The 26,041-nt window shown below is 43.5% G+C and overlaps 1 protein-coding gene across 1 annotated transcript in view; it reads left to right on the top strand.

The window, feature by feature from the left end:
* The window catches only part of DMBT1 (deleted in malignant brain tumors 1), a 233,323-nt gene that overhangs the window by 105,824 nt on the left and 101,458 nt on the right, over positions 1 to 26,041 (top strand). Inside the window, exon 14 of the mRNA XM_064269899.1 lies at positions 15,054 to 15,062. Coding sequence (XP_064125969.1) covers positions 15,054 to 15,062 — 9 coding nt within the window. The remainder of the gene's footprint in view (positions 1 to 15,053; positions 15,063 to 26,041) is intronic.

Genomic DNA, 26,041 nt, shown 5'->3' with positions numbered 1-26,041 from the left:
AGAAAAAGTGGCAATGGCACTCACCCATTAAGATAAATCTAGATGGCAGAGTGGGATGGGTTCTCCACACAGGGAATAGCACTGCAAAACAGGGGAGGGAGCCAGAAAGAGTCGGTGTTTCCAGGGAGCTGAGAGGAATTCAGTTTGCAGGGCGAGCACGGGAGGGGACACAGAGGGAGGAGACAGAAAAGGGGGCAGGCACAGACTGCGAGGGCCTGCCAGGTCACACTGAAGAGTGGAGCTTTTTCCTTCAGAAGAGTGAGACTTGTGCAAGGATTTAAAGTAAAGAGATAAATGCAAAATTAAAAAAAAAAAACTTTATTGGGAGTATACTTAACATACCTAAAATGCACCTGTTTCAAGTGCAAAATTCAATAATTTAGTAAATTTGTGCAGCCATCTCCACAATTCAGTTTTGGAACATTTCCATCACCCCCAAAAGATGCCTCACTGAGCACAGCCGACAACCACTAATCTACTTTCTGTCTCTATAGATTTGCCTTTGAATTTTCTCATTTTAAAAGGATCTTTTTCAGGCTTTAAATCAGGGTCCTTGGGTGGTGTAAATGATTAAGCACTCAACTACTAGCTAAAAGGTTTGCAGTTCAAACCCACCCAGAAGCACCCCAGATGAAAGGCCTGACGATTTGCTTCCGAAATCTCACAGCCTTGAAAATCCTATAGAATCTAGTTCTACTCTGCAACACATGGGGTCACCATGAGTCTGAATCCGCTCCACACAACTGGTTTTGTTTTTTTGGCCTTCTGCCTTGGAGTTGTTCAGACAGAACAAGGGGATACTGGTTGGTTTAAAGTCAGGAAAGGTGTGTGTCAGGGTTATATTCTTTCACCATACCTACTCAATCTGTATGCTGAGCAAATAATCCCAGAAGCTGGACTATATGAAGAAGAACGGGGCATCAGGATTGGAGGAAGACTCATTAGCAACCTGTGTTATGCAGATGACACAACCTTGCTTGCTGAAAGTGAAGAGGACTTGAAGCACTTACTAATGATGATCAAAGACCACAGCCTTCAGTATGGATTGCACTTCAACATAAAGAAAACAAAAATCCTCACAACTGGACCAATGAGCAACATCATGATAAACAGAGAAAAGATTGAAGTTGTCAAGGATTTCATTTTACTTGGATCCACAATCAACAGCCATGGAAGCAACAGCCAAGAAATCAAAAGACTCATTGCATTGGGTAAATCTGCTGCAAAGGACCTCTTTAAAGTGTTGAAGAGCAAAGATGTCACCTTGAAGACTAAGGTGCACCTAACCCAAGCCATGGTATTTTCAATCGCATCATATGCATGTGAAAGCTGGACAATGAATAAGGAAGACTGAAGAAGAATTGACGCCTTTGAATTGTGGTGTTGGCGAAGAATATTGAATATACCATGGACTGCCAAAAGAGTGAACAAATCTGTCTTAGAAGAAGTACAATCAGAATGCTCCTTAGAAGCCAGGATGGTGAGGCCGAGTCTTACATACTTTGGACATGTTGCCAGGAGGGATCAGTCCCTGGAGAAGGACATCATGCTTGGCAGAGTACAGGGTCAGCAGAAAAGAGGAAGACCCTCAACAAGGTGGATTGGCACAGTGGCTGCAACAATGAGCTCAAGGATAACAACGATTGTAAGGATGGCTCAGGACCAGGCAGTGTTTCATTCTGTTGTGCACAGGGTCACTATTAGTTGGAACCGAAACGACATGACAGCACCTAACAACAACAACAGCAGCCATGGAGTTAGTTGGGTTTTCCCTTGGTTACCACTGGAGGCAGCACTAGGTCCACGCTCATGAAACCTGCCCTCTTCCCATGAAGTGGGAAGTGTCCACCTGAGCCTGTGGCTGGGATAATGCCTGAGCACATGTGGCTTAATGGCTTCCCCTGGAGAATTAAGCTGGAGATCCTCTTAACTTTCCATAGATTAATACCAAAGCAGAAATGATTTAACAATCTGACTCCATCAGATTACGGAGGGAGGGTGTTAACTGTGGTTTCCCTTATCTTTAAATAACAACTTCCTGTATTAGCCTAGCATCAAGATGGCGACAGGCAAACGCGGCAGTGATTCTGCTTGTCCCACCACAACCAGAGGAGGCAGGAGATGAGGGGGATGGGTAGTCTTCCTGTATTTGGGACACTCTTTCCTGATTGTCAGTCCTGGAGAAGTCTGGACTCAAATAAAATAGAAGACCTTCCTTCATGTGGCCATACTGGGTCAAGATTGTAGGGTTGTGGCATTAACCTCCCTGCCATGATAGGAGGATCTGGGAAGAGATGGACTTAGCAGGGTCCCATCCTGAAGAAGTCAGACTTCGTTCTTGTCTCATTGTGTCCCATGCCCAATGAATTCAGCTCTGTCCCCATCTGGATTGCTACATGCTGCATCTGAGAAGTAAACTCCCAAAAAGGAAACATTAAAGAAAAGGAATTAGTCATCTCTGGGACGTACAGCCCATCTAGCTCACCAGGAAGATGGCTTGCCAGGTGGCTTAGTCTACCTATGGAGGGTTATAGAGAAAAGGTAAAGAGGAGTAACTCAAGGTCATGTGATCTCGTGGCAGATCTGGGTCCCCAGAGCAATGTGGAGTCACCAAATACAGAGGCAAAGACCCAGAATATTTGACAGATGTGCTTGTAGTTTGGGATGTAGTGATAGGATGAGACTGGCACTGACTGGTGTGTGGGCAAAGTTTTTATTTTGTGTGTGTGTGTGTGTTTTATCCACAGAAGCACCCTATGGGGTGAATTACCCATTAAGTGTTTGTTTTTGCATGTTTTGCATGGTATGTCTATTTATTTAGATCTTTAGTTTCTCTCAGCAATATTTTATGGTTCTCAATGTACAGTTCTTGTACGTGTTTTATTAAATTTACTCAAGTATTTTATGGCTCTTTATGCTATTGTAAAAGGTAATTGTGTTTTATTGTCTAATTGTTTATTCAAGTATATACATATTCAATTCCTTTTTTGAATTTTCTCTTATTTCTTGCAACTTGCTAAAACTACTAATTCTAGGAGCTTTTTTGTAGATTTCATAGGATTTCCTACTTATAGGATGATGTCATCTAAAAATATAGTTCTAATTTTTTCTTTCCTTTTTAGTTTTCTTACCTTATCGCAGTGGCTAGGACCTACATTAAACTGTTGATTAGAAGTGGTGAGAGCAGGTGTACTTGTCTTGTTCCTGATCTTAGGGAAAAAGCATTTAGTGTTTTGCCTTTATTAAGTTGAAGTTCCCTTTATGCTGGATAGGTATTGAATTTTGACAACTCTTTTGCATATATTGAAGTGACCAAACGCTTTTTCTCCTATACTCTGTTAATACGGTGAATGACCTGGACTGATTTTCAAATGTTAAACTGACCTTAAATTCCTAGACTAATCTGAATTTGCTCATGATATTAGTCTTCTTATATATTGATTTCAATATACATACTTCATAGCACTTACTATTCTCTAGTTTTGTTTTGTCATTTATTTATTTACTTTTTTATTTTCTCTCTCTTATTAGAGCAGAATTTCCAAGGAGGCAGGAACATTTTTTTCTTGTGCAAAGATGTGTAATTGCCACTTAGGCAAACAATGTTGATGAACTATTGAGTACAGCCATTTCAGATGGACTATTTAACATTGGAGTCCCTGGTTGGTGCAAATGGCTAAGTGCTCAGCTGCTAACTGAAAGATTGGCCTGGAAATCTACTTCCAAAAAGGCCTGGCAATCTACTTCCAAAAAATCAACCACTGAAAACCCTTTGACACACACGGGGTTGCTATGAGTTGTAAACAACAGGACAGCAACTGGTTGAGGGCTTTTTGGTTTATTTGACTTCTCAAAAATGCAAACCATTCTCTGTCTTCATTGTAATAATTGGGAATTAGAAACCAACATATATCAGGGTTAAGTGTTATTTAGACTGTAGTTTAGGTTGTAGTTTTTCTCATTCTATAGTTTGTGTTTTCTTCCTTTCTTTTCACTTCCACTGGAAACTTGACAATAAGACATCAGAAAGACCCGAGAAACTGAAATGAACTTGCTTCTCTCTATTTATTATTTTCATGTCATTCCAAGTCATGTAAAGTTTGGGTCACAGTTCTTTCAGGTCGAATGAGGGTACTTCCTTTAAAGAATTTTCCTGTGGATTTCCCCTCTTTATACGTTCATTAAACATACCTTAGCACCAACTTTCTATCAGGTCTTCCTTGCCTTTCCCCAGGAATCATTTAGGTATATGGCCTCTTGCTGCAATTCATTGTGTACAAATGAGGTTTTCTTAGGGGAGGAGGAGACATAATTTAGAGAATGCCTTGGTTGCACAATGGTTAAGCACTTGGCTGCTAACTGGAAGGTCAGGGTTTCAGACCCATCGGTGGTTCTATGGGAAAAGAGACCTGGCAATCTGCTCCCCTGCAGGTTGTTTTTGTTGTTAGGTGCCGTCAAGTTGGCTCTGATTCGTAGCAACCCGATGCACAGCAGAACAAAACACACTGCCCAGTCCTACGCCATCCTCATAGTCGTTGTTACGTTTGAGCTCATTGTTGCAGCCACTGTGTCAGTCCATCTCATTGAGGGTTTCTCTTTTTCACTGACCCCTTTACTTTACCAAGCATGATGTCCATACAGATTACATCCAAGGGAATACAAGGGGGCAGTTCTACTCTGTCCTATAGGGTTTCTATGGGTCAGGAGACTTGACAGCACACAACAATTGAAAAATAACTACACCTGGAAATATATACTATGACTTTAAGACATCCCAAAACTAGGGAACTAATACGATAATTAAGCATGAAAAATAAATAAATAAAAGAAATATATCTTTGATATATCAGGACATTCCTCTCCTTAAGGAAGTTAGTATTTGTGGTTTACTTTTTACATGTGGAGGCCCTGGTGGCATAGTGATTAAGAGCTACATTTGCTAACTAAAAGGTTGGCAGTTCAAATCCACCAGGCACTCCTTGGAAACCCTATGGGGCAGTTCTACTCTGTCCTATAAGGTTGCTAAGAATCGGAATTGACTTGACAGCAACAGGTTTGGTTTTTTTTTTACATGCGTCTCCAAGAATTACATACTTATCTGTACTATAACCTTAGGTAGCAATTACTGGGGCAGGGGGTGGGTTGTGCAACATTTTTTTAAAAGATAAGGAAGCATAAAAGAACGTTTGCTCTTCATAGGCAGTGTTCTCCAAACTTTCACAGTTTACAGAAATGTTCTTTGTTTTGTGAAGTTTAGCAAATTCTTTCCCTAATATTAAAAAGTTAGTTATAGTTTTAAGGACATTAAACCAAACCTGTTGTCATGAAGTTGCTATCGACTCATAGCAACCGTATATGACGGTTAGCAGGCAAGCTCTTAACCACTGCACCAACAGGGCTCCTTAAGGACATTAGTTACAGGCAAATTAAAGCAATACAAGTTTTTTTTTTTTTTTCTTTTTTATGCATGGGAAAATAAACAGAGAACTTTACCTGACTCTCACTTTTTTAGTTAGACTTTAAACATTTAATGTTCAACTTTTTGTTCAGGTTCTCACGTGCATAGCAAACCATTCCAGTCACTGCGCTTAAAATCATGGCCCCTAGGGGACACGCTAGGGGACAACAACAGGGGACATTTTGGAGCCCTGGTGGCACAGCGGTTAAGAGCTTGGCTGCTATCCAAAAGGTCGGCATTTCAAATCCACCAGCCACTCCTTGGAAACCCTCTGGGGCAGTTCTACTTTGTCCTATATGGTTGCTATGAGTCGGAATCAACTCAACGGCAAAGGGTTTGTTTTTTTTGGTTTGTTGTTTTTGTTGTTAGGTGCTGTCGAGTCGGTTCCGACTCATAGCAACCCTGTGCACAACAGAACGAAACACTGCTCAATCCTGAGCCATCGTTACAATCATTTTTATGCTTGAGCCCATTGTTGCAGCCACTATGTCAATCCGTCTCCTTAAGGATCTTCCTCTTTTCCACTGACCCTGTACTGTACCAAGCATGATGTCCTCCTCCAGGGACTGATCCCTCCTGACAACATGTCCAAAGTATGTAAGACACGGCCTCACCATCCTGGCTTCTAAGGAGCATTCTGGTTGTACTTCTTTCAAGATAGATTTGTTCATTCTTTTGGCAGTCCATGGTATATTCAATATTCTTCGCCAACACCACAATTCAAAGGCGTCAATTCTTCTTCGGTCTTCCTCATTCATTGTCCAGCTTTCACATGCTTATGATGTGATTGAAAATAGCGTTGCTTGGTTCAGGTGCACCTTAGTCTTCAAGGTGATATCTTTGCTCTTCAACACTTTACAGAGGTCCTTTGCAGCAGATTTGCCTAATGCAATGCGTCTTTTGATTTCTTAACTGCTGCCTCTATGGCAGTTGGTTGTCGATCAAGTAAAGTGAAATCCTTGACAACTTCAATCTTTTCTCCGTTTATCATGATGTTGCTCATTGGTCCAGTTGTGAGAATTTTTGTTTTCTTTATATTGAAGTGTAATCCATACTGAAGGCTGTGGTCTTTGATCGTCATTAGTAAGTGCTTCAAGTCCTCTTCACTTTCAGCAAGCAAGGTTGTGTCATCTGCATAACACAGGTTGCTAATGAGTCTTCCTCCAATCCTGATGCTCTGTTCTTCTTCATATAGTCCAGTTTCTGGGGTTATTTGCTCAGCATACAGATTGAATAGGTATGGTGAAAGGATACAACCATGATGCACACTTTTCCTGACTTTAAACCACTCGGTATCCCCTTGTTCTGTCCGAACAACTGCCTCTTGATCTATGTACAGGTTCCTCACGAGCACAATTAAGCATTCTGGAATTCCCATTCTTTGCAACGTTACCCATGGTTTGTTATGATCCACACAGTCGAATGCCTTTGGTAGTCAATAAAACATAGGTAAACATCCTTCTGGTATTCTCTGCTTTCAGCCAGGATCCATCTGACATCAGCGATGATATCCCTGGTTCCACATCCTCTTCTGAATCCGGCCTGAATTTCTGGCAGTTCCCTGTCAATATACTGCTAAAGCCACTTTTGAATAATCTTCAGCAAAATTTTGCATGTGATATTAATGATATTGTTTGATAACGTTCACATTCGGTTGGATCACCTTTCTTGGGAATAGGCGTAAATATGGATCTCTTCCAGTCGGTTGGCCAGGGAGCTTATCACTAAGGCCATATTTTCCAACTACTGATCCCTCTTCCATATTTCTTGGCATAGACGAGTGAGCACTTCAAGCGCTGCATCCGTTTGTTGAAGCATCTCAATTGATTTTCCGTCAATTCCTGGAGCCTCGTTTTTTGCCAATGCCCTCAGTGCAGCTTGGACTTCTTCCTTCAGCACCATCGGTTCCTGATCATATGCCACCTTTTGAAATGGTTGAACGTCGACCAATTTTTTTTGGTATAGAGACTCTGTATTCCTTCCATCTTCTTTTGATGCTTCCTCCGTCGTTTAATATTTTCTCCATAGAATCCTTCACTATTGCAACTTGAGGCTTAAATCTTTCCTTCAGCTCGAGAAATGCCGAGTATGTTCTTCCCTATTGGTTTTCTGTCTCCAGCTCTTTGCACATGTCACTATAATACTTTACTTTGTCTTCTCCAGCCACCCTTTGAAATCTTCTGTTCGGTCCTTTCGCTTCATCATTTCTTCCTTTTGCTTTAGCTGCTAGACATTCTTGAGAAAGTTTCAGAGTCTTCTCTGACATCCATCTTGGTCTTTTCTTTCTTTCCTGTCTTTTCAATGACCTCTTGCTTTCTTCATGTATGATGTACTTGATAACATTCCACAACTAGTCTGGTCTTCGGTCATTAGTGTGCAAAGCATCAAATCTATTCTTGAGATGGTCTCTAAATTCAGGTAGGATATACTGAAGGTTGTATTTTGGCTCTCATGGACTTTTATATGAGCAATTGATGGTCTGTTCAACAGTCAACCACTATCCTTATTCTGACTGATGATATTGAGCTTTTCTATGTTCTCTTTCCACAGATGTAGTCAATTTGATTTCCGTGTGTTCCATCTGGCGAGGTCCACATGTATAGTTGCTGTTTATGTTGGTGAAAAAAGGGATTTGCAATGAAGAGGCCATTGGTCTTTCAAAATTCTATCGTTTGCTCTCCTGCATTGTTCTTATCACTAAGGCCATATTTTCCAACTACTGATCCCTCTTCTTTGTTTCTATCACATTCCATTCACAAGTAATTATCAACACATCCTGATTTCATGTCTGATCAATTTCAGACTGCAGAAGCTGATAAAAATCTTCAATCTCTTCATCTTTGGCCTTAGTGGTTGGTGTATATTTTTGAATAATAGTTGTATTAACTGGTCTTCCTTGTAGGCGTAAGTATGGATAGCCTATCACTGACAACATCGTACTTACGGATAGATCTTGAAATGTTCTTTTTGACGTTGAATGCAACACCATTCCTGTTCAAGTTGTCATTCCCAGCATAGTAGACTATATGATTGTCTGATTCAAAATGGCCAATACCAGTCCATTTGAGCTCACTAATGCCTAGGTTTTTGGTAGGGGGCATTTTATAAGGAGCCCTGGTGGCACAGTAGTTAAGTGGCTGGCTGCTAACCCAAAGGTCAGCAGTTTTAACCCACCCAGCAACTCCTCGGGAGGAAAGATCTGGTGATCTGCTTCCATAAAGATTACAGCCTACAAAACCCTGTGGAGCAGTTCTATTATGTCACGTGGGGTCACTAGGAGTTGGAATTGCCTTGGCGGCACCCAACAATGATGGGATATTTTGCTATTCACAAAAAGAGGGATGTTCATTCTGCAAGTTTGGCTAGATCTGATTCTGCAAATACTTCCGAGTGTTTCCAACTCCAAACAGTCTTTTAATTCTTGATTTCTGGGTGTAACTTAAAGCACCAATACCATAAAGTGATATAGAACTTGTTTATCAAATCAAACGGAGAAAGGGGGGATAGAAGTCAGTCTGAAGGTTAAAACCCAAACCAAACCCGTTGTTGTCAAGTCATTTCCGACTCAAAGCAACCCTATGGGACAGAGTAGAACTGCTCCATAGGGTTTCCAAGGAGCAGCTAGTGGATTTGAACTGCCAGCCTTTTGGTTATTGTGTGAGGGGCGGGTCCCGGCACCTGGTGGCAGAGCCTGCACGGGAGCCCGAGCTGCCCTCTCAAAAGAACCCTCTGCTGGGGCCTGGGTCCATCCCATCCACCCCTACTCACTCTCCCTCAGGAGGCCTGCTTTCCAGTTTGCAGACAAAGAAGCCAGTGTACTGAGGGAAAGTTTCAGTGATTTGCCCAAGGTCACACTATTTAAAATGAGGAAAAAAAAAATCTAAATGTAATCCCCAGGAAATGCTGTGGTGACTGAACATTGCCAATCTGCCTGATAAGGAGATTCAAATTTCACGTGACGGTCCGGAAATTCTCACAGGAAAGCATTGAGAGGCAAGGGTTTAACAGTTCTATTGTCACCATCCCTAAATACAGGCTTGGTCTGAACTAAGGAGCGCCACCAAAATCAATAATAATGATAATAACTAATATTCACTGAACATTTATTAGGAGTAGGCACAGTGGTTAAGTGCTATGGCTGCTAACCAAAAGGTCAGCAATTCAAATCCACCAGGCGCTCCTTGGAAACTCTATGGGGCAGTTCTACTCTGTCCTATAGGGTCGCTATGAGTTGGAATCGACTCAATGGTAACAAGTCTGTTCGTTTGTTTGGTTTTAGGCGCACTTCTATGAGCTGTACACGCATTAACTCATTTAAATGTGCTTCCAAAACAGACCAGATTAACAGTCTTAGTAACTTGCTGTGATTAAAAAAAAAAAACCAAACCCACTGCCTGAAATCAAGTCAATTCCGACTCATAGCAACCCTACAGGACAGAGTAGAACTGCACCATAAAGTTTCCAAGGAGTGCCTGGTGGATTTGAACTGCTGACCTTTTGGTTAGCTGCCATAGCACTTAACCACTATGCCACCAGGGTTTCCAACTTGCTGTGATGGGCAGGGTGATATCCCAGATATTGGAGCTCTGGTACAGGGCATAGCACAAGGCCCTAGCGAGATTTAATGCTGTGTTTACTGTTTATGCTAGGGACACATGGGGGCCATGAAGAGGCTGGGCTACAGGGTCTCCAAGTGGTATTTAGGGAGCATTTGGCGGTTCATTACCCACAAATACGGAAAACTAGTACCTGTAGGAAAGACTGCAGTGGTTACATACCAGCCCTGCTGGCAAGTCTCTTTAATCCTGAATCAGCAACAGTTTGGGGGGGAACTTTTCCAAGTATCACCATTTTCTTGGGGTAGTGTCTCTCAGAGGTTTTATAAAATGCAGGATGGCCCCCTAACTATCTCTCCCTGCCTGGAAATGTGATGTATTCTCTGTCTGAAAGCAACTCAGCTTGCTTTCCCAGAATTTGCACATGTCTGTGGAAGGCCCTGGCCTTGTGCACAAATTGAGGTGGAGCTTGAGGGTCATTTTTAAAGGCTTGGACTTTGCTTTGAATCTTAAGGTACAAAGAGCTCATTTCCCTCAACTTCCCCCATAGACCCCTTGCCCCACTTGGGACTCACCCAGGGAAGGAGTCAGGGAAGGAGCTGTGTTCTTTTGAGGAAGCTGAATCCAGTTGAGCATGCCTAAAGAGATGGTGGAAACCCTGGCGGCGGAGTGGTTAAGGGCTACAGCTGCTAACCCAAGGGTCGGCCTTTTGACTCCGCCAGGCGCTCCTTGGAAACTCTACGGGGCAGTTCTACTCTGTCCTATAGGGTCGCTATGAGTCGGAATCGACTTGACAGCACTGGGTTTGGTTTTTTTTGGTTTTAAAGAGATGGCATGAGTTAAGGTGTGCAAACATGAAACCATCTTATTTCAAAACCAGGTAGCCAAGGCATCTCCTAATGATACTGCAATTCTGTGGGGCAAGAGGGAGGGAGTTACAGAAGATCTTATCTAGGATTTATCCCCAAGGAAAGTACACTTTCATGATCTTTTCAACTGAGTCTTGGAGGAGACCTGAATGGTCAGGGCTGAGACTCTCAAAATGGCGTGCTGAGCTCTTGCTAGGGTCGTACAATGCTTTACCTCTATTTGTCCAAGAGTCCATTAATTGTTTAAGTGGGAATTTGTTGGTAACATTTTTAATTCCAGTAGCCGTCGAGTCGATTCCAACTCACGGTGACCCCATGTGTGTCGGAGTAGAACTGTGCTCTAGAGGGTTTTTAACAGCTGATTTTACAGAACTCAGTTGCCAGGTGTTTCTTCTGAGATGCCTCTGGGTGGACTTGAACCTCCAACCTTTAGTTAACAGCCAAGTGTGTGAACTGTTTGCACTACCTGGGGACTCCTTGAACAGTGAGTGCCGGGTTCCAGTGGTACAGTGCAGATCAGAAAAAATGGACAAGAAAAAGGACAACAAGATGTATCCACCCCCAGCAGAGCGCAAGCCAGAGTGAGTCAGAGTGGGCGTGTCCTTGAGGAAACCCATGAATGTAATAGCTCACCGATAATGCTCCATGACTTATAACCTTATACATTAGCTTTTTCTTGTTTAAGGACAGAATTTTGTTGTTGTTGTTCAAAAAATGATTTTAAAAAAAAGCAACAACAGAAAGAAAACCAAAAGGAATCCAGTTTATTCTACTTTGAATTGTAAACATGATTACAATTAAGTAGAATAAAGGATGCAGCCAATCCTGTAATGTGTTTATTGTCATTTTAATTTGTGTCTTGTAAGGTCATTTCTCCTGTAGGAATAGGGCTATCGTTGTGAAATTTATCAGAATTGTCACCTAAGATTGGTATTTATTTGGAAAAAAAGTTTCTCAGGAGAACCAACTGAAGTGTTTTTTAGGTTAGCTTGCTTCAGCTGTGCCTTGCCTACACTGTCGTAGAAGCACCGTCTCTGTGCTAGCTAGGAGACAAGCCTATTTGATTTTGATGACTTACCAAATAGCAAAAGTTTAGGATTTCTAGTCAGACCACATTTAGTGCTCATACTATCAGCCTGTTTACTGATTTATGGAAGAGTCAAATGAAAGGAAATACAGTCATATCCAGGTTATCTTTCATCACTAGAGAGTTACACTTTTCAATTCTCATTTTAGAAAATGAATAGATACAGTAGAACCTCATTATATTGTTGGGCTGGGAAGCAGGGCTAACTCTGCTTCACAGGCCGAATCAAACCAAAACAAACTAGTTGCTGTCAAGCCGATTCCGACTCATGTGACCCCACACGTTACAGAGTAGAACTGAGCCCTGTAGGGTTTTCTTAACTGAAATCTTTATGGAAGCAGTTTGCCAGTTCTTTCTTCCACAGTGCCATTGGGTGGGTCCAGATTGCCAACCTTTCAGTTAGCGGATAAGTGCAAACTGTTTGTACCACACAGGCCAGGCAGCCTCATTTGGTGCCAGGGTGAGTAATAAGTGGCTGGGATGCTCCAGGTGCTGGTTTGCATTGTCATCGGAGAACGGGACCACCTGTGCACAAGAACACCATCTAAACCAAAGTTACAGACCTGAAGTTGAAGCTAACTCTAAGTACTATAATAAAGTTCTAATATACCTTAGAGAGAGTGCTCACCTGCTTTTTATCCTCCAGAGATGTAGGTCTCCTGTGGCTTTCTAAAAGCAGGAGACAGAGGCGGAGGATATGAGATCTACTCCACCTAGTTCTTATCCTACAGCCTCATTCTCTCACCAGGTGGCCTTGAGCATAAGAGTCAATGTCTCCCTGCCTCAGTTTCCCTGTAGTGGAGATAAGACTATCTGTTCTGCTTACAGAACTTTGAAGAGAATCAAAATGAAGTCAGGAGTGCGAAGCACCTGGAACAGTAAAAAATACCAAGCAAATGTAAGGGGTTATGTGACTGTTATTTTACTTTATAAAACAACAACAAAAAAATCCCACTGCTGTCATGTCGATTCTGACCCATAACCAAAAACCCATTGCCGTTGAGTCGATTCCAACTCATAGTGACCCTATAGAACAGAGTAGAACTGCCCCATAGGGTTTCCAAGGAGCAGCTGGTGGATTAAAACTGCCAGCCTCTTGGTTAGTAGTCATAGCTCTTAACCACTGCACTATCAGACCACTTTATACATGGAGCAAATGCTCCTTTCAAATTTAAGTTATTCTTTTAATCAATGTTTCCACTTCCTACATCTATTCTGGGCTCCAATTTTCTTTTCTTGGCCTTCTTTTCATTTCATTTCAGCCTCTTTTTCTTTTTCATTTTATTTTTTTGGATTGTGGGCATTTTTATAACAGCCTTTGGTTGTTTCTGGAAGGAGACAATGCAAGCATGAATAAATAATGGTAGAATAAACTCAGTCCCAATTATTTCAGTTTGAAGGTGTGTTCTCCAGGATGCACCAACAGGTCACCTCTGATCACCACCTTGTCAGGGCGGGGTGAGTATTTTTCCCAGCTGTGGGCTGCCACTCTTGCTGATGTAACCAAAGTCTTCCTCATGTCGGCACTCTGGAGTCAGGATCCCCAGATTAAAATCTTGTTCGCACCTCTACCCAGTTGCGTGAACTTCCATGAATTCATTTATTTTTAAATAAATCTTTATTGAGCCCTACTGATTTTTTTTTTTTTGTGCAAACGCTTTGTGCTCAGCTACCAACCAGAAGGATGGTGGTTTGAGTCTACCCAGCACCTCCACAGAAGAAAGGACTGGGGCTCTTCTTTAAAATTACAGCCATTGAAAACCCCATGGAGCACAGTTCTACTCCGAAACACATGCAGTCACTATGAGTTGGAGCTGACTCGACGGCATGAGTTTGGGTTGATTTTGCTTTGTTTTGTTTTCTCCAGGCACCAGGGGAGTGCCTGGATGCCCTGGGTGGCACAGATATTAAGTGTTTGGCTACTAGCTGTGAAGGCCTGCAGTTTGAATCCACCCAGGGGTGGTTTGGGAGAAAGGCCTGGCGATCTACTTCCTAAAGGTCACAGTGGTTGAAAACCGTATGGAGTGCAATTCTACTCCGAAACAGGAGGTAGCCATGAGCCTAAATCTACTTGTCGGCAGTTGGGGTTTTTTTTTTTAAGCACCGGGGAGACAGTGACAACCTTGCAACAACCTGTGAAGGCAGCTTTGCGGACTCCCACACGTGTGATGTAACAGTGATCAATAGCACCCACCTCCTAGAGGGCTGTGAGGGCTAAGGGATGTGCTTTTAAAACACTTAGCACGGGGTGGGTGTGGGGGCGCAGGGAGCGCGCAGTCAGCATCAGCAGTTCACAGAACCGAAAGACTGACCAGTCCCTGCAGGAATTCCACCCACAGCCTCTGCCTCCTGCCGGGATCTAACTGCCTGACTGACTGGTGATGTTTCTGCAAGTTGGGCACAAACCTAGTAGCATAAATGGTACTTCGGTGTGGAGTGGGAACCAAGGCCTCTGATGTTTTCTTTTGAACACTGATAAAGAACAGGAAGTCTCAATTTCTTTAAATGTCAACGGCGTGCAAGGTCATTGCAGTTCGTTTCAGTGAAAGAACTTGTTGTTTCTGTACATGGTAAACACGTGGAGAGCGGGAATTTCCTGTTAATTCTTAATTCCTTCCCAGGAGCAGCTTCTCCTCCAGCGTGTGGTCCTACCCATCGGTATTTAGAGCGTCCCACTTCTCGGAACCACAGGCTCCAGCCAAAGGCAGAGGAAGACCAATGAGAGGGGCTGTTTGTTTTCGTTTCTACCCACAGCACATCTTCTACAGTCATTAATGCCCATCAGCACATCTTTCCAGGCCCTAGAGATCTGGGAAGGAGCCCTGGTAGCACAGCGGTTAAGCGCTCCACTGCTAACCAAAAGCTGTTGGCTCAAACTCGCCAGAAGGAGGAAGATGTGGCAGTCTGCTCCTGTAAAGATTACAGCCTCGGCGACCGTGTGAGGAGTTCTACTCTGTCCTACTAGGTTACTATTAGTCAGAATAGAGTCAATGGCAACAGGTTTGGTTTTTTTGTATAAAGGTCTAGAATCCAGTTTGGCCAAGTTTGACAGGCTGGGAGAAACCTGAACGTGCTAGAGCTAGGACCCCAGGGTAAGAGGGCAGGTCTGGGCAGGACACTTGAAGCAAGGACCTCGACGCCCTCCCTTCCTCGTGCATTTTCAGGCTTCTCAAACATTCAGAAGCCAGAGCCCATGACAACGGTGGGGAGAGTGTCCGGGACCTTCAAGGCAGGGGGCCCTGGCTGACCGGGACAGCGTAGCTCTGCGGTTTAACCATGTTTCCCCCCTGGCACTGTTTTTGTGATACCTCCCAGACACTTGCTGCTGTCTCAGTTACTTATTAGAAACGAGGGCTCCAGCTTTTCAGTCAGACAAACCAAATTCCCATTGGCCCTTTACTAGCCTTGGGCCCCCAGGCAAGTCACCAATGAATCTGATGTCTCTGTTGTCCAAGAGACAGGTGGTGAGAAAATGTTAAGTGCTTAGCAGGCAGCCTGTCCTACCAGAGGCAATCCACGCATGGAAGCTGGAAGGGAGCATGTGATCAGAGCTTGTGGGGAAAGAGGTATAAAAATACATTAACTAACAGTCCTTGGGTCTTTTCTCCATGGAAAGAATTCATTGCTGGGTTGAAGAATTGCAGAGATTTTAGGAGTCCTTGAATCAGCACCGAGCACTTTGTAGGGGCTCAGTATTCACAGTGCCCCGGAGGGTTGGCTGCTGCCTGACTGTCTTCTGAACACCAAGACTACCCCAAGGCCTTTGATCATTCAACACTCATTTGAAGGCTTTTGCCCTAGTAATTTTTTGCTCTTATAAGTGGAATTCACATGAAGCGATCAAATATTGCAAGGACGTGTGAGCTGTGACTCCTTAGGTTGAAATATGAAACCCGAGAGATCTGGAGAACTTCGCGTGGGTGGAATTTCCCCCCAATTGCCACAGTGATAAGTGGCAGTGTTGTTGCTGCTCCTTTTTAGAGCTGCTTCCAGAAACGGATGAGCCTTCCCAGGCTGGCCACGGAGGGTATGGCCCCTGTCCTCCTCTGCTTGTCTATGCTTTCTCAGCTTCATTAAGCCCAGAGAAACCAGGCACATCTACCATGCAACAAACTGTGGTGGCCGTAGGAAGTATGTGACAACTGAACTTCCTGTTTTCGGGTAGAGGTCAGCTGAGTCTACTGAGGGTCTCTGAAGGAAAGGCTGCCTGTCTTCTGCAGTAGCTCAGCCAAAACAGAGTCTTAAAAAACATCCAGATTACTCACCACAGGCATGTGAATATTCAGTGTGGCAGAGTGCCACAGCTAAGAAGCTTTTTGTTCTGGTCCAACTCATCGCAAATTCTAATATTCATGGACAGAATGTCAAAGACTCAGGTCAGTTTATTTTTCTGTAAAATTCAACTTCGAAACATCTCAACTCACATCCCTTCTGCATATATCATTCTGAGTAGTTTTGTATCAACTCCGTGGGGTAGGGAGGGCCAAAGTTTCTCAATAACAACACTTAGGAACGACAGCTCTCATTTGCATTCCAGGCATCCTGCTGGGTGCTTTTCATACATATTCTTGATTATTTACAACAAACCTGTGAGATACATGTTGTTATTCCTATGAGAGACGGAGGCTCAGAGAGCCGAAAAAGTCCATCTGGGAAGAAGGAAAGCTTGTTGAGGTGGATTGAATTGTGTCCCCCCCAAAATATGAATCAACTTGGTTAGACCATGATTCCCAATATTGTGTGGTTGTCCTCCATTTTGTGACTGTAACTTTATGTTAAAGAGGATTAGGGTGGGATTGTAACACCCTTACTAAGGTCACGTCCCTGGTCCAATGTAAAAGGAATTCTAGGGTGTGGCCTGCACCATCTTCTATCTTACAAGAGATAAAAGGTAAGGGAAGCAAGTAGAGAGTGGGGACCTTATACCACCAAGAAAAAAGCACAGGGAGCAGAGCGTGTTCTTTGGACCTGGGGTTCCTGGGCGGAGAAGCTTCTAGCCCAGGGGATGATTGACAAGAAGGACCTTCTTCCAGAGCCAACAGAGAGAGAAAACCTTCCCCTGAAGCTGACACCCTGAATTTGGACTTCTAACCTACTAAATAAACTGTGACAAAATTAATTTCTCTTTGTTAAAGCCATCCACATGTGGCACTGCTGTTATACCCAGTCATTGCTGTTATAGCAGCACTGTAATCAGACCTCGGCTTTGTGGCATTGAAGCCTCCTCTCTGTAGATTTCACTAACAGGCTTGTTTCCAAGTAGAAGGTTCATCTATTCCACTGTACGGTGAGACAATATTGTGAGGTATTAACCTACGATCTGTCACCAACCTCACTGGAGAATAATTGACTATCCTCCCTCTGACTATTGGAGGTGATACCTCCATAGCTTCCAGGGGAACTAGAAAGTAAAAACATCAGGTTATTGGCTTTTGGTTCAAGAGACGTAAGATAGGAATATTTGGAAGAGGATCCATGGGGCTAAAGGTCCTCTGAAGTGTTTTGGGGACAGAAGTAAAAAGGGAGGTTGTTGATGGTGGGCTTCTGATGCCCACAGAACAACAGTCTCCAAGTACTTTGAAGGACTCTGGGATCTGAAGCTAGAAGAGACTCGTGGCCCTCTGCCATCTGAAACTTTGGGAGTCAGCACTCTGGCAGGAGTTCTTCACTGCCCTGCTGTGTGAAGGTGAGAGGAGAGAGGACTGCATGGTTTGTTAGAGACAAAAAGGGCTCAGGGTAGACCCTGGAATGGCTCCTCCTTGAGAAGGTTGCAGAACTTAGAAAAGGGAGAGAGAATGTGTGCATTCTGGAGGGCCCGAAGGGACATGATGGCTGTGACCAGGGATGCTGAAGTGAAAAGCAGTGAGGACCATGCAACCTGGGACCAGACAAGGATGCAACACCTCAGTGAGTACCAACATGGAGGGACAATTGCGTATGAGGATGGGGCAGGATTGGGCCTCCACCTCATGATGGCAGCATGGATGAAGCCAAAGTTCAGGAACCAGGTACTCCCCATGGAAGACCACAACCCTATTTACTCTGCCAGGGACTTAGAAGGAGGGGAAGGGAAGATCCTGGATTGCCTGAGGGTAAGCTTGAGAGGGCTGAGCTTATTAAGACTTATTTTGACTAAAGTCTATAAAAAAAAAAAAAAACTATAGTCTGGCAGAATAAGGGTCTATAGTCTGGCAGAATAAGGGTTGAAAAGAGAGGTTGAGTTGTAAGAAAAGGAATAGAGATTCATTTTTGGCCTGTGAAATTTTATACCAACTGTGGTTATTTTTGTCTATGTAATACTCTCTCTCCCTCTATGCCTATTTTTTCTCTGTCTCGGCTAAATTTAACTGAGTTTATCCTATGACTTAATGGCATTGAGACTCTTAGAGAAGCTCAAAGTCTCTCTTAAAAGAACCTAGTGAGAAATATGGAGCCCTGGAGGTGCGGTGGTTAAGAGCTCGGCTGCTAACCAGAAGGTCGACAGTTCAAATCTACCAGGTGTTCCTTGGAAACCCTATGGGGCAGTTCTACTCTGTCCTGTAAGGTCGATATGAGTCATAATCAACTGGATAGCAACAGGTTTGGTTTTTGGTTTTATTAAGAAATAAAAATCTTCTTGCTTGTGTAATTTACATTTTTTATATACTCATAATTTTATTGAATCCTCTCAAAGACCTTCTAAAGTAAGTAGAGAAGATAATATTACCACACTTTTTTGGATGAGGAAACTAAGGCTTAGAGAAGCTAAGTGGACGTCCCCAAATCATAAGGTAGGTACAAGACTCAGACCTTTTGAACCCAAGTTCCATCTCTCATCCCCCAGCTACCCATGACCCTATTCTTGTCATCATGGCCAGATGCACACCTGGCCAACCTTTGGTGTTCTGCACACAAGAGAAGCCAGAAGCCCTTCCTGCTGGACATGGTGACCAATACATTGGATTCATCCAGTTTGTAGAGTAACCTTGATATCGTAAATATAAGTAAAATTAGAGTATCCAGAGTGGCAAAACTCTTCCTGCCACCTACTTCTCACAACCCAGTGATTCTATAATCCCTCTCTGTCCTTCTCACTGCAAGTAAACAGACTTAGATATAGGCTCCAGGAGGCATTTTCTCTATGCGAAGAGTGCTGTATCCTAAGATTTAGAGCAGAGAAGAGTTATTTGAAATTATGGGATTATTTATTACTATAAACCAATGATTTAAGTAGAGAGCAAATACCTGTTAGGGAAGCAGAACAATAATTTTAATAATTTGAAGGACATTACACATCAATGTGTGTTGCCAAGTTCAAGTCAGTTCAACAAATATCCGAGTGCAAGGCATCATACTAAGCATCTTATAAGTGAGCAATGTCATAAACTCCTCAAGGAGTTTACAGGATAATGGAGAAAATAGGGCTAAAACAGTAGTAACTAGGATCAAGGCAGAATGTATTGCCTATTATAGGAGAGGTTCCAAGCTGATGCTAAGGAATTAGAGGACGGGGCAAATAAACATAGTTGGGGAATAAAAGCAACTTCAAGAAAGGAGGCACGAGAGGGAGGGGGTATTGAATGGCGAGTAGAATTTCAGTCATTCCTTCCACTGGGAACTGCCACATTCAAAAGGAAATGATACCTTCAGTGAGATTTAGAGCTCCTGGTAGCCTCTCTCCCCTGAAGGGGCTAGAGGGTCCCCCATGCCTAACTAGGCACCAGCCCATGATTTGCCTTTCCTTCTCTCTGATTTTGACGCCCCACTGTTCCATGAAATGCATCTAACAGGTAGAGTCACCCTTTCCCCCTTGGCAAATATACACAAAATGCCAAAGCAAATTAGTTGTCTCTGTTCTGAAAGCTGGCCAGTGGAAGCCTGAGAAGAGCATCAGGTTGCACTGGCTGCCCCACGAGGGCCAGCTGGACAGCCTATAAAAGCTGAACCTCTGGGTTTCCCAATAGCTGGAAGCTCTCCCACCATGGGCTGCCAAGCCCTCCTGCTCCGGCTGCTGCTCTTCTTCTCAGTTATTCTACAGGAAGCAGGTACTGCCCCTATAGCCCCAAGGCTGTTGCCTTGTGCCTGGTTACAAAGTTGCAAGAGGAAATCTGGTGGTTTGCACATAGCGCACTAGCACACTGTTGGAACACTTAAAGTTCAGACAAACAACCACTGATGAGATGCATAACAGTGATTGATTTTAGGGAAGTCCGATCAAGTGTTTTCTGTAAGTTTATTCTCTGTCAGCAAAGCCTTGGCCAGTTTATTTCTCCTTAAAAACATGGTTCTATTTCTAGGATTCTGGATAGAAATGGATCAAAAAAGGAATACGTGGCTATGGAATATCCAGTAAGGGTCCTTTAAGTGTTCTTTGGCTTAGGTAGTGATATTTAGCACAGAGGTGTTGAATTACAGTCACAATTGCTGTATTGTTGCTATAAGGTGTTCTGAAATGTACAGTAAAAGAATATCTTATGTCTGACGTCATGTGCAAGTATCTGGACTTTATTTAAGAAGTCTTCTATCCGAAAATCTGCATCTTTCTGTAAAGCAACAGGTTTATCAATTTGCTGTTCTTGGTCTTCATGTACACTACACATCTGTAGTAAGGAAGTTTTAATTTAACCTGGAAATGAATTAATTTAAAATATCTACATAATTTCAATTCTTTGTACCATTATTTTGTGGCTTTGGGGAAAGTATATAAAGTCCTTTGTTCCTTGGTCTTCCCACTTGTACTAACAAATGAAAATTGGGAAATACTCTCTACCGACAAACAGCTCAAACATGTTTTTTATTAACTGCAAAAGGAAATCGTAACTCTCCAACCACAGAGTAGTGGTTGAGTGTAAAGTTTATAGCGAAACTTTCTTTTCTTGCAAAATAATTATACAGATATGTTGATGTCAGCTCTCAAACGTATTTATTATTTACTAGGATGTGAAGAAAGGAGCCTTGAAATGGGGAACCCAAGCTGAGAAGCGGAGAGTGTTGACATGTCGTGGGGTTGGCAACCAATGTCGCAAAACAATATGTGCATCAATTGTTTAATGAAAAACTAATTTGCTCTGTAAACTTTCACAAAAAGCATGATAAAAAATAGAAGGAGACTTGTGGCGCAATAGTTAAGTGCTCGGCTGCTAACCAAAATGTTGGCAGTTCGAACCCACTAGCCAATCCTCAGGAGAAAAGACCCGGTGATCTGCTTCCATAAAGACTACAGCGTAGGAAACGCTATGGGGCAGTTCTATTCCATCCTATAGGGTCGCTTTGAGTCGGAATCGACTAGGCAGCACACAAAAACAACAGGATATTAAAAAGGATCTGAATGATTCCTTGAATCTCTTTTGGAGTTTTGACCTTGTTTCTCATCTATATGTCTGATGACCTCAGGAATATGAGCTTTAGGGCCAGAGAGGCCTGGGTCGTTCAACCTCTAACTCTAGCACTTTCTGGAGGTGTGATCTTGGGCCAGTTTTTTAATCTCTCTGTTGCTCCTGTGTCCTCACATGTAAAAAGGGGATAGTTCATAGGATGGTTAGAGGGATTTAATGAAACAGTGTTTGCAGATTACGTGGGAGAGAGCTTCTGGCATAGAAAATGTCCATTCAATGTTAACTGTTATTATAATTGTCTAAGGCTCCATCTCACTCCAAGAGTATGATGCTGTAGACACTGTACATTCCAAACCATGTATTTTAAACTAAGAACCATGAAAGCATGGGTCATCAGATTATAACATTTTAACATGGTGTTTCCAATTCCTCCAAGAAACTAAGATATTTCCCCCCTTTCAGTATCTCAGTAATAGGTTTCAACAGTAGATTTAATATTTTTAAATGCATAGATAGAGCAGGGAAAGAGTTCTTTTCTTCTAGGATATCAATACCATGAATTTAGGTACTTTGGAGATTTAGGAACTATACTAAATGTGTGTAGAAATTGGTGGGCTTTCTGAAGCATCATCATTTTTGGAAATCGCTAAGAAAATCCAAAATTCATGTTTGTTCCACTTGTGGCAAAGACGATGCTGACTCTATTGGGGCTCAAAGTGTCAAGTATCAGCTCTGGGAATGTACATATATGACAGGGTTGAAAGTGACCCCTGGACCAATATAGATTGAACCTCAATGAGCTCTGCTTCCCCTCCCAGGGCCTTGTTTAAAACTCACTGCTATTCTTGGGCAGTGGAATCGGCCTATGATTTCATCTGTTTGGAATCAAGTCCCTAGAGGATTTAGGATAGGTAGAAGGTGGGCAGGGAGAGACATCCTGTGGTTTGAGTTAAGGGAGTTTAATGATTTCTGGGAGCTGGAAGGAAGCCACCCTACAATTCAGCAATTGTCATAAGATTCTACATTCTTGATAACTACTGGTAATGCAGTGGGACCAGCAGGAAGTGGGCCCCTACATGCTTGATAACTACTGGTAATGCAGTGGGACCAGCAGGAAGTGGGCCCCTACATGCTTGATAACTACTGGTAATGCAGTGGGACCAGCAGGAAGTGGGCCCCTACATGCTTGATAACTACTGTAATGCAGTGGGACCAGCAGAAAGTGGGCCCCTACGAACAGGATCAGCCTCTACTCTTGTTCTGAACTTGATCCTGAGTTCTACCCACCTCCTCCTATCACAATGCAAAACCAAGTCCCAGTGGAAAAAATAAAAATCAGGGTTATTTTTTACATTGCAGAGGACATTTTCATAGTCTAGTTACAACACTATTCAACTCTCCACTTCCTCTGCCTTCTCCTGTTTTCCTTGAAATTTGCAGACTTACAGCCAGACACCAGCGCTTTTTGCCACACGGAGGATACTCATTGTTATACTTGTGGTCCCATTTCTTAGCACAGTTCACAGCACAATAGAGGGCACTCACTCCGTAAATAGTGTGAGTAAATGGATAGGAACAAAATAAGCAAGAATGTCACACCATACCAGACCCTCTCAAAATAAACACAACAAGGTTATGGGGTTGTTTCCCCTGATTTCCTCCAAATCTAAGGAAATTTGAGAGGCTCAGTGGGTCTTGTAGACACCATTTGCAAGGAGCAGTGATCAGTGGGGCCATTTTTTTGCTGGCTCCCTGGTGACTCCTTTATCTTTGCCCACTTTTCCAACCCTCTTGCACACACCTGTATGCTAACCTCCCCTCCCCGCCAAAATGTGTACATCACCCTGCAGTTTATACAAGCACGCTGGAGCTTCTGGGAGAGCATGGATTAGTGATATGATATGGCCTTACAGGCTGTTTTTAGATTCTTCACGCTGAGTGCACAAGAGTCTTACAGACAATGGGGCCAGCGAGACCTGGGAACAGCCACCCAGGGATACAATTGCAGTTCAGTGCAGACCCCATTGATATAAGAAGGGATTTGGGAAACTTGCAGACCACGGGCACTCCGTTGATATCAGGGCAATTCACATAAAAAGTCAGAACAAAGGGCAGCTTGTTTACCACCGGAAAAAAAAGGACTATCCTGAAAATGTGATTGTTCCCTGGTGTCGAGTTTATCGGATCAACAGAATCCAAGTTAAATCCTTAGCAGAGTCTCTAAAGCCACATTATGATCAACTTACAGTCAGTGCAGCTATGGTCCTGGACCTGCCCTCCCTCTAGGGCCTCACGCTCTCACCCAGCTTCCTCTTCTTCCCTCACTCCTACAGACCCCATCCCATGTGCTCAGACCTGCCTTCATAGTCCCTCAGCCCATTGGGCTTCCACCCCAAGCACCATCTTCAGGATGGAAATTCGGGTGTCTGGTTTCTGCTGGATCCTCACAGCTACGCTGCTGCCTCATTCAGCTCCCCTCCCATCTTTAGCTGCCACCACCACCGCTTAACTTTGCTTGCCAGCTGACAGCTACCCCCCCCACACACACATACACATGAACATGCGCACACTTGCACGTACACACACACACGCACTTTCAGAACCAACTTGTTTCATCCACTTCATCCCCCTCTTCCTCCTCGTTCCCATCCCATAGGAAGCTTTGTCCACCCTCTCCCCTCCCCTACTAAACTATCAGCTCTCGCCTTGCTCTATTTTTTTATTTTACTTAATTTGAAAAGTATTCTTTTTTTTTTTAATTAATTTTGTTGTTATTGAGACTATACACAGCAAAACGTGCATCAGTGACGTTGATTGCATTCTTTCAGTCGTACAACCATTCTCACCCTCCTTTTCTGACTTGTTCCTCCACCATTAACATAAACTCTCTATCCCCTAAGGTTCCTGTCTAATCTTTTGATCCCATATGGATAGTTCTTAAAAGAACATAATGCTCAAGGCAGATATTTTTTACTAGTTAAACTAAACCATTGTTTGGTTTTAAGAAGACTGCAGGGGATATTTTTGGTTTAAGGTGTAAAGACTATATCGGGGCAATAGTTTCAGAGTTCTGCAGAAGAATCCTGATCAAAAGGGGGAAAATGCAGAACAGAATCTCATGTTCTCATGGACTCCAGACTTTTTGGAGCCATGCAGGCTAAATGAGCCCCTGAAACTATTGTCTTTGCTCTATTCTCAAATGGTTCCTTCACCCCAGATTCCTTATCTCACACTAGTAAATACTCCCCCAAACACTACAGACCCTAACACTTTTCTTCATACCACCTACCTGCCTTGAACAATGGTTCTCTTTCTCTCTCTCCCTCTCTCTGCCAGAGGCTGTTCTGCATTTCTGTAGACAGGGAGCTGTCTCAGGCCTGGGGACATGTCTTGGTGCTGTGTGCCTTACTTAGGATTGAGAAAATATCCACTTTCTGTAACAGGGGATGGGAGTTGGGTTTAAACCTCCCTGCCCCAGCGTCCTGGGAACCTCACTCCTTTCTTCATGGTAAACTTGCTGACGAGTTGCTCATGACCCTGTCTCCTCACTCCTCACTCCCTAAGCACATGCACGCTGACTTCAACCCCCACCTCCTTCTGAAGCTGCTCTTTCTAAGGGAGTATGTCCATTAGCCTTTCATCATCAACCTGGTGGTCTCTGTCTGGTCAGCCCCTGGCAGGCCACACCAACCACTACCACTCTACCGGGATCCTTGATGCTCCTTGGCTTCAGCCACTCACCCGTCTTCGTCTCCTCCTTGCTCCTTGGCCACGCTCCTTGGCCCATTTTCCTCCTTCCTTCCTCTCTCTATGCACCTTCCGTTCCCCTCAATGACTCAATCTCCTTTCCAACTTCAGCAACCATTTCTTTCCAAATCACCGTCTCTACCCTTGACAACACTTCTGACCTTCAGGCCCACGTGTCCCACTGCCTGCTGCCCCCACAGTGAGGCCCAGCACTCCCTCCCAGATCAGCACCATCTTTTCCTGGCTCTCCTGGTCTTGCCACTGGACTTCAAACTTTGCACTGACACCTCCCCATCTCACCCCTTCCTCCACAACATATTCACTGGCCAGTCTCATTTCATTACTTCTCCCTGCAAGTGTCTTTCATGTCCTTCCTCTCTCTTCTCCTCCTGTGGCCACAACCTGGCTCGGGACTCTATTCCCTCCTCTACTAGCTCATGAGAAATCTTCCACCTTTGAACTCATCCTGCATAGCAATTTGGGTTTGAGCTTCCTAATTACTCCTCTGTTCAAAAACATGATTATCTCACTCCTTTCTTCAAAAACTTCCAAAGGTTTCCTGTTGCCTATAAAATTAAATCCATGACTCTTGACCTGGCATTCAAAGCTCTCGACAATCTGTCCCAAGTGATCTTTTCAGTTTTATCTCAATATTCCACTTCATGCTTCCAATCCAGGGGACCATTCAAGCATTCTACACCGTTAGGGAAAGTATCAGAATAACATGATGTAGAAATATTATCAGGGACAAGGTGATCCTCTTCCCTTTTCTACCACCCCACTCCCCCCCCACCACACACACACACACACACACAAATGCCCTCTCTCGTGTTGTGGCAATGAGCAAAGAACAAGGCACAATTTACACGGATGAACAATCACTTTTTGAAATTGCCTTGTCTGGCAGAACCATGCTTTCCTGGAAGCTTGTCGGCCAGGAGCTTGGGTATGGCTCCTCCATGCCTGTCAGCCATATGCCAAGCTGGCTGTATTATGGAATGATGCAAATC

The sequence above is a fragment of the Loxodonta africana genome, chromosome 16 (genome assembly GCF_030014295.1).
Source record: "Loxodonta africana isolate mLoxAfr1 chromosome 16, mLoxAfr1.hap2, whole genome shotgun sequence".
NCBI lineage: Eukaryota > Metazoa > Chordata > Mammalia > Proboscidea > Elephantidae > Loxodonta > Loxodonta africana.
Note: the sequence above shows the minus strand (reverse complement) of the source record. Positions and strands in the feature narration are given on the sequence as shown.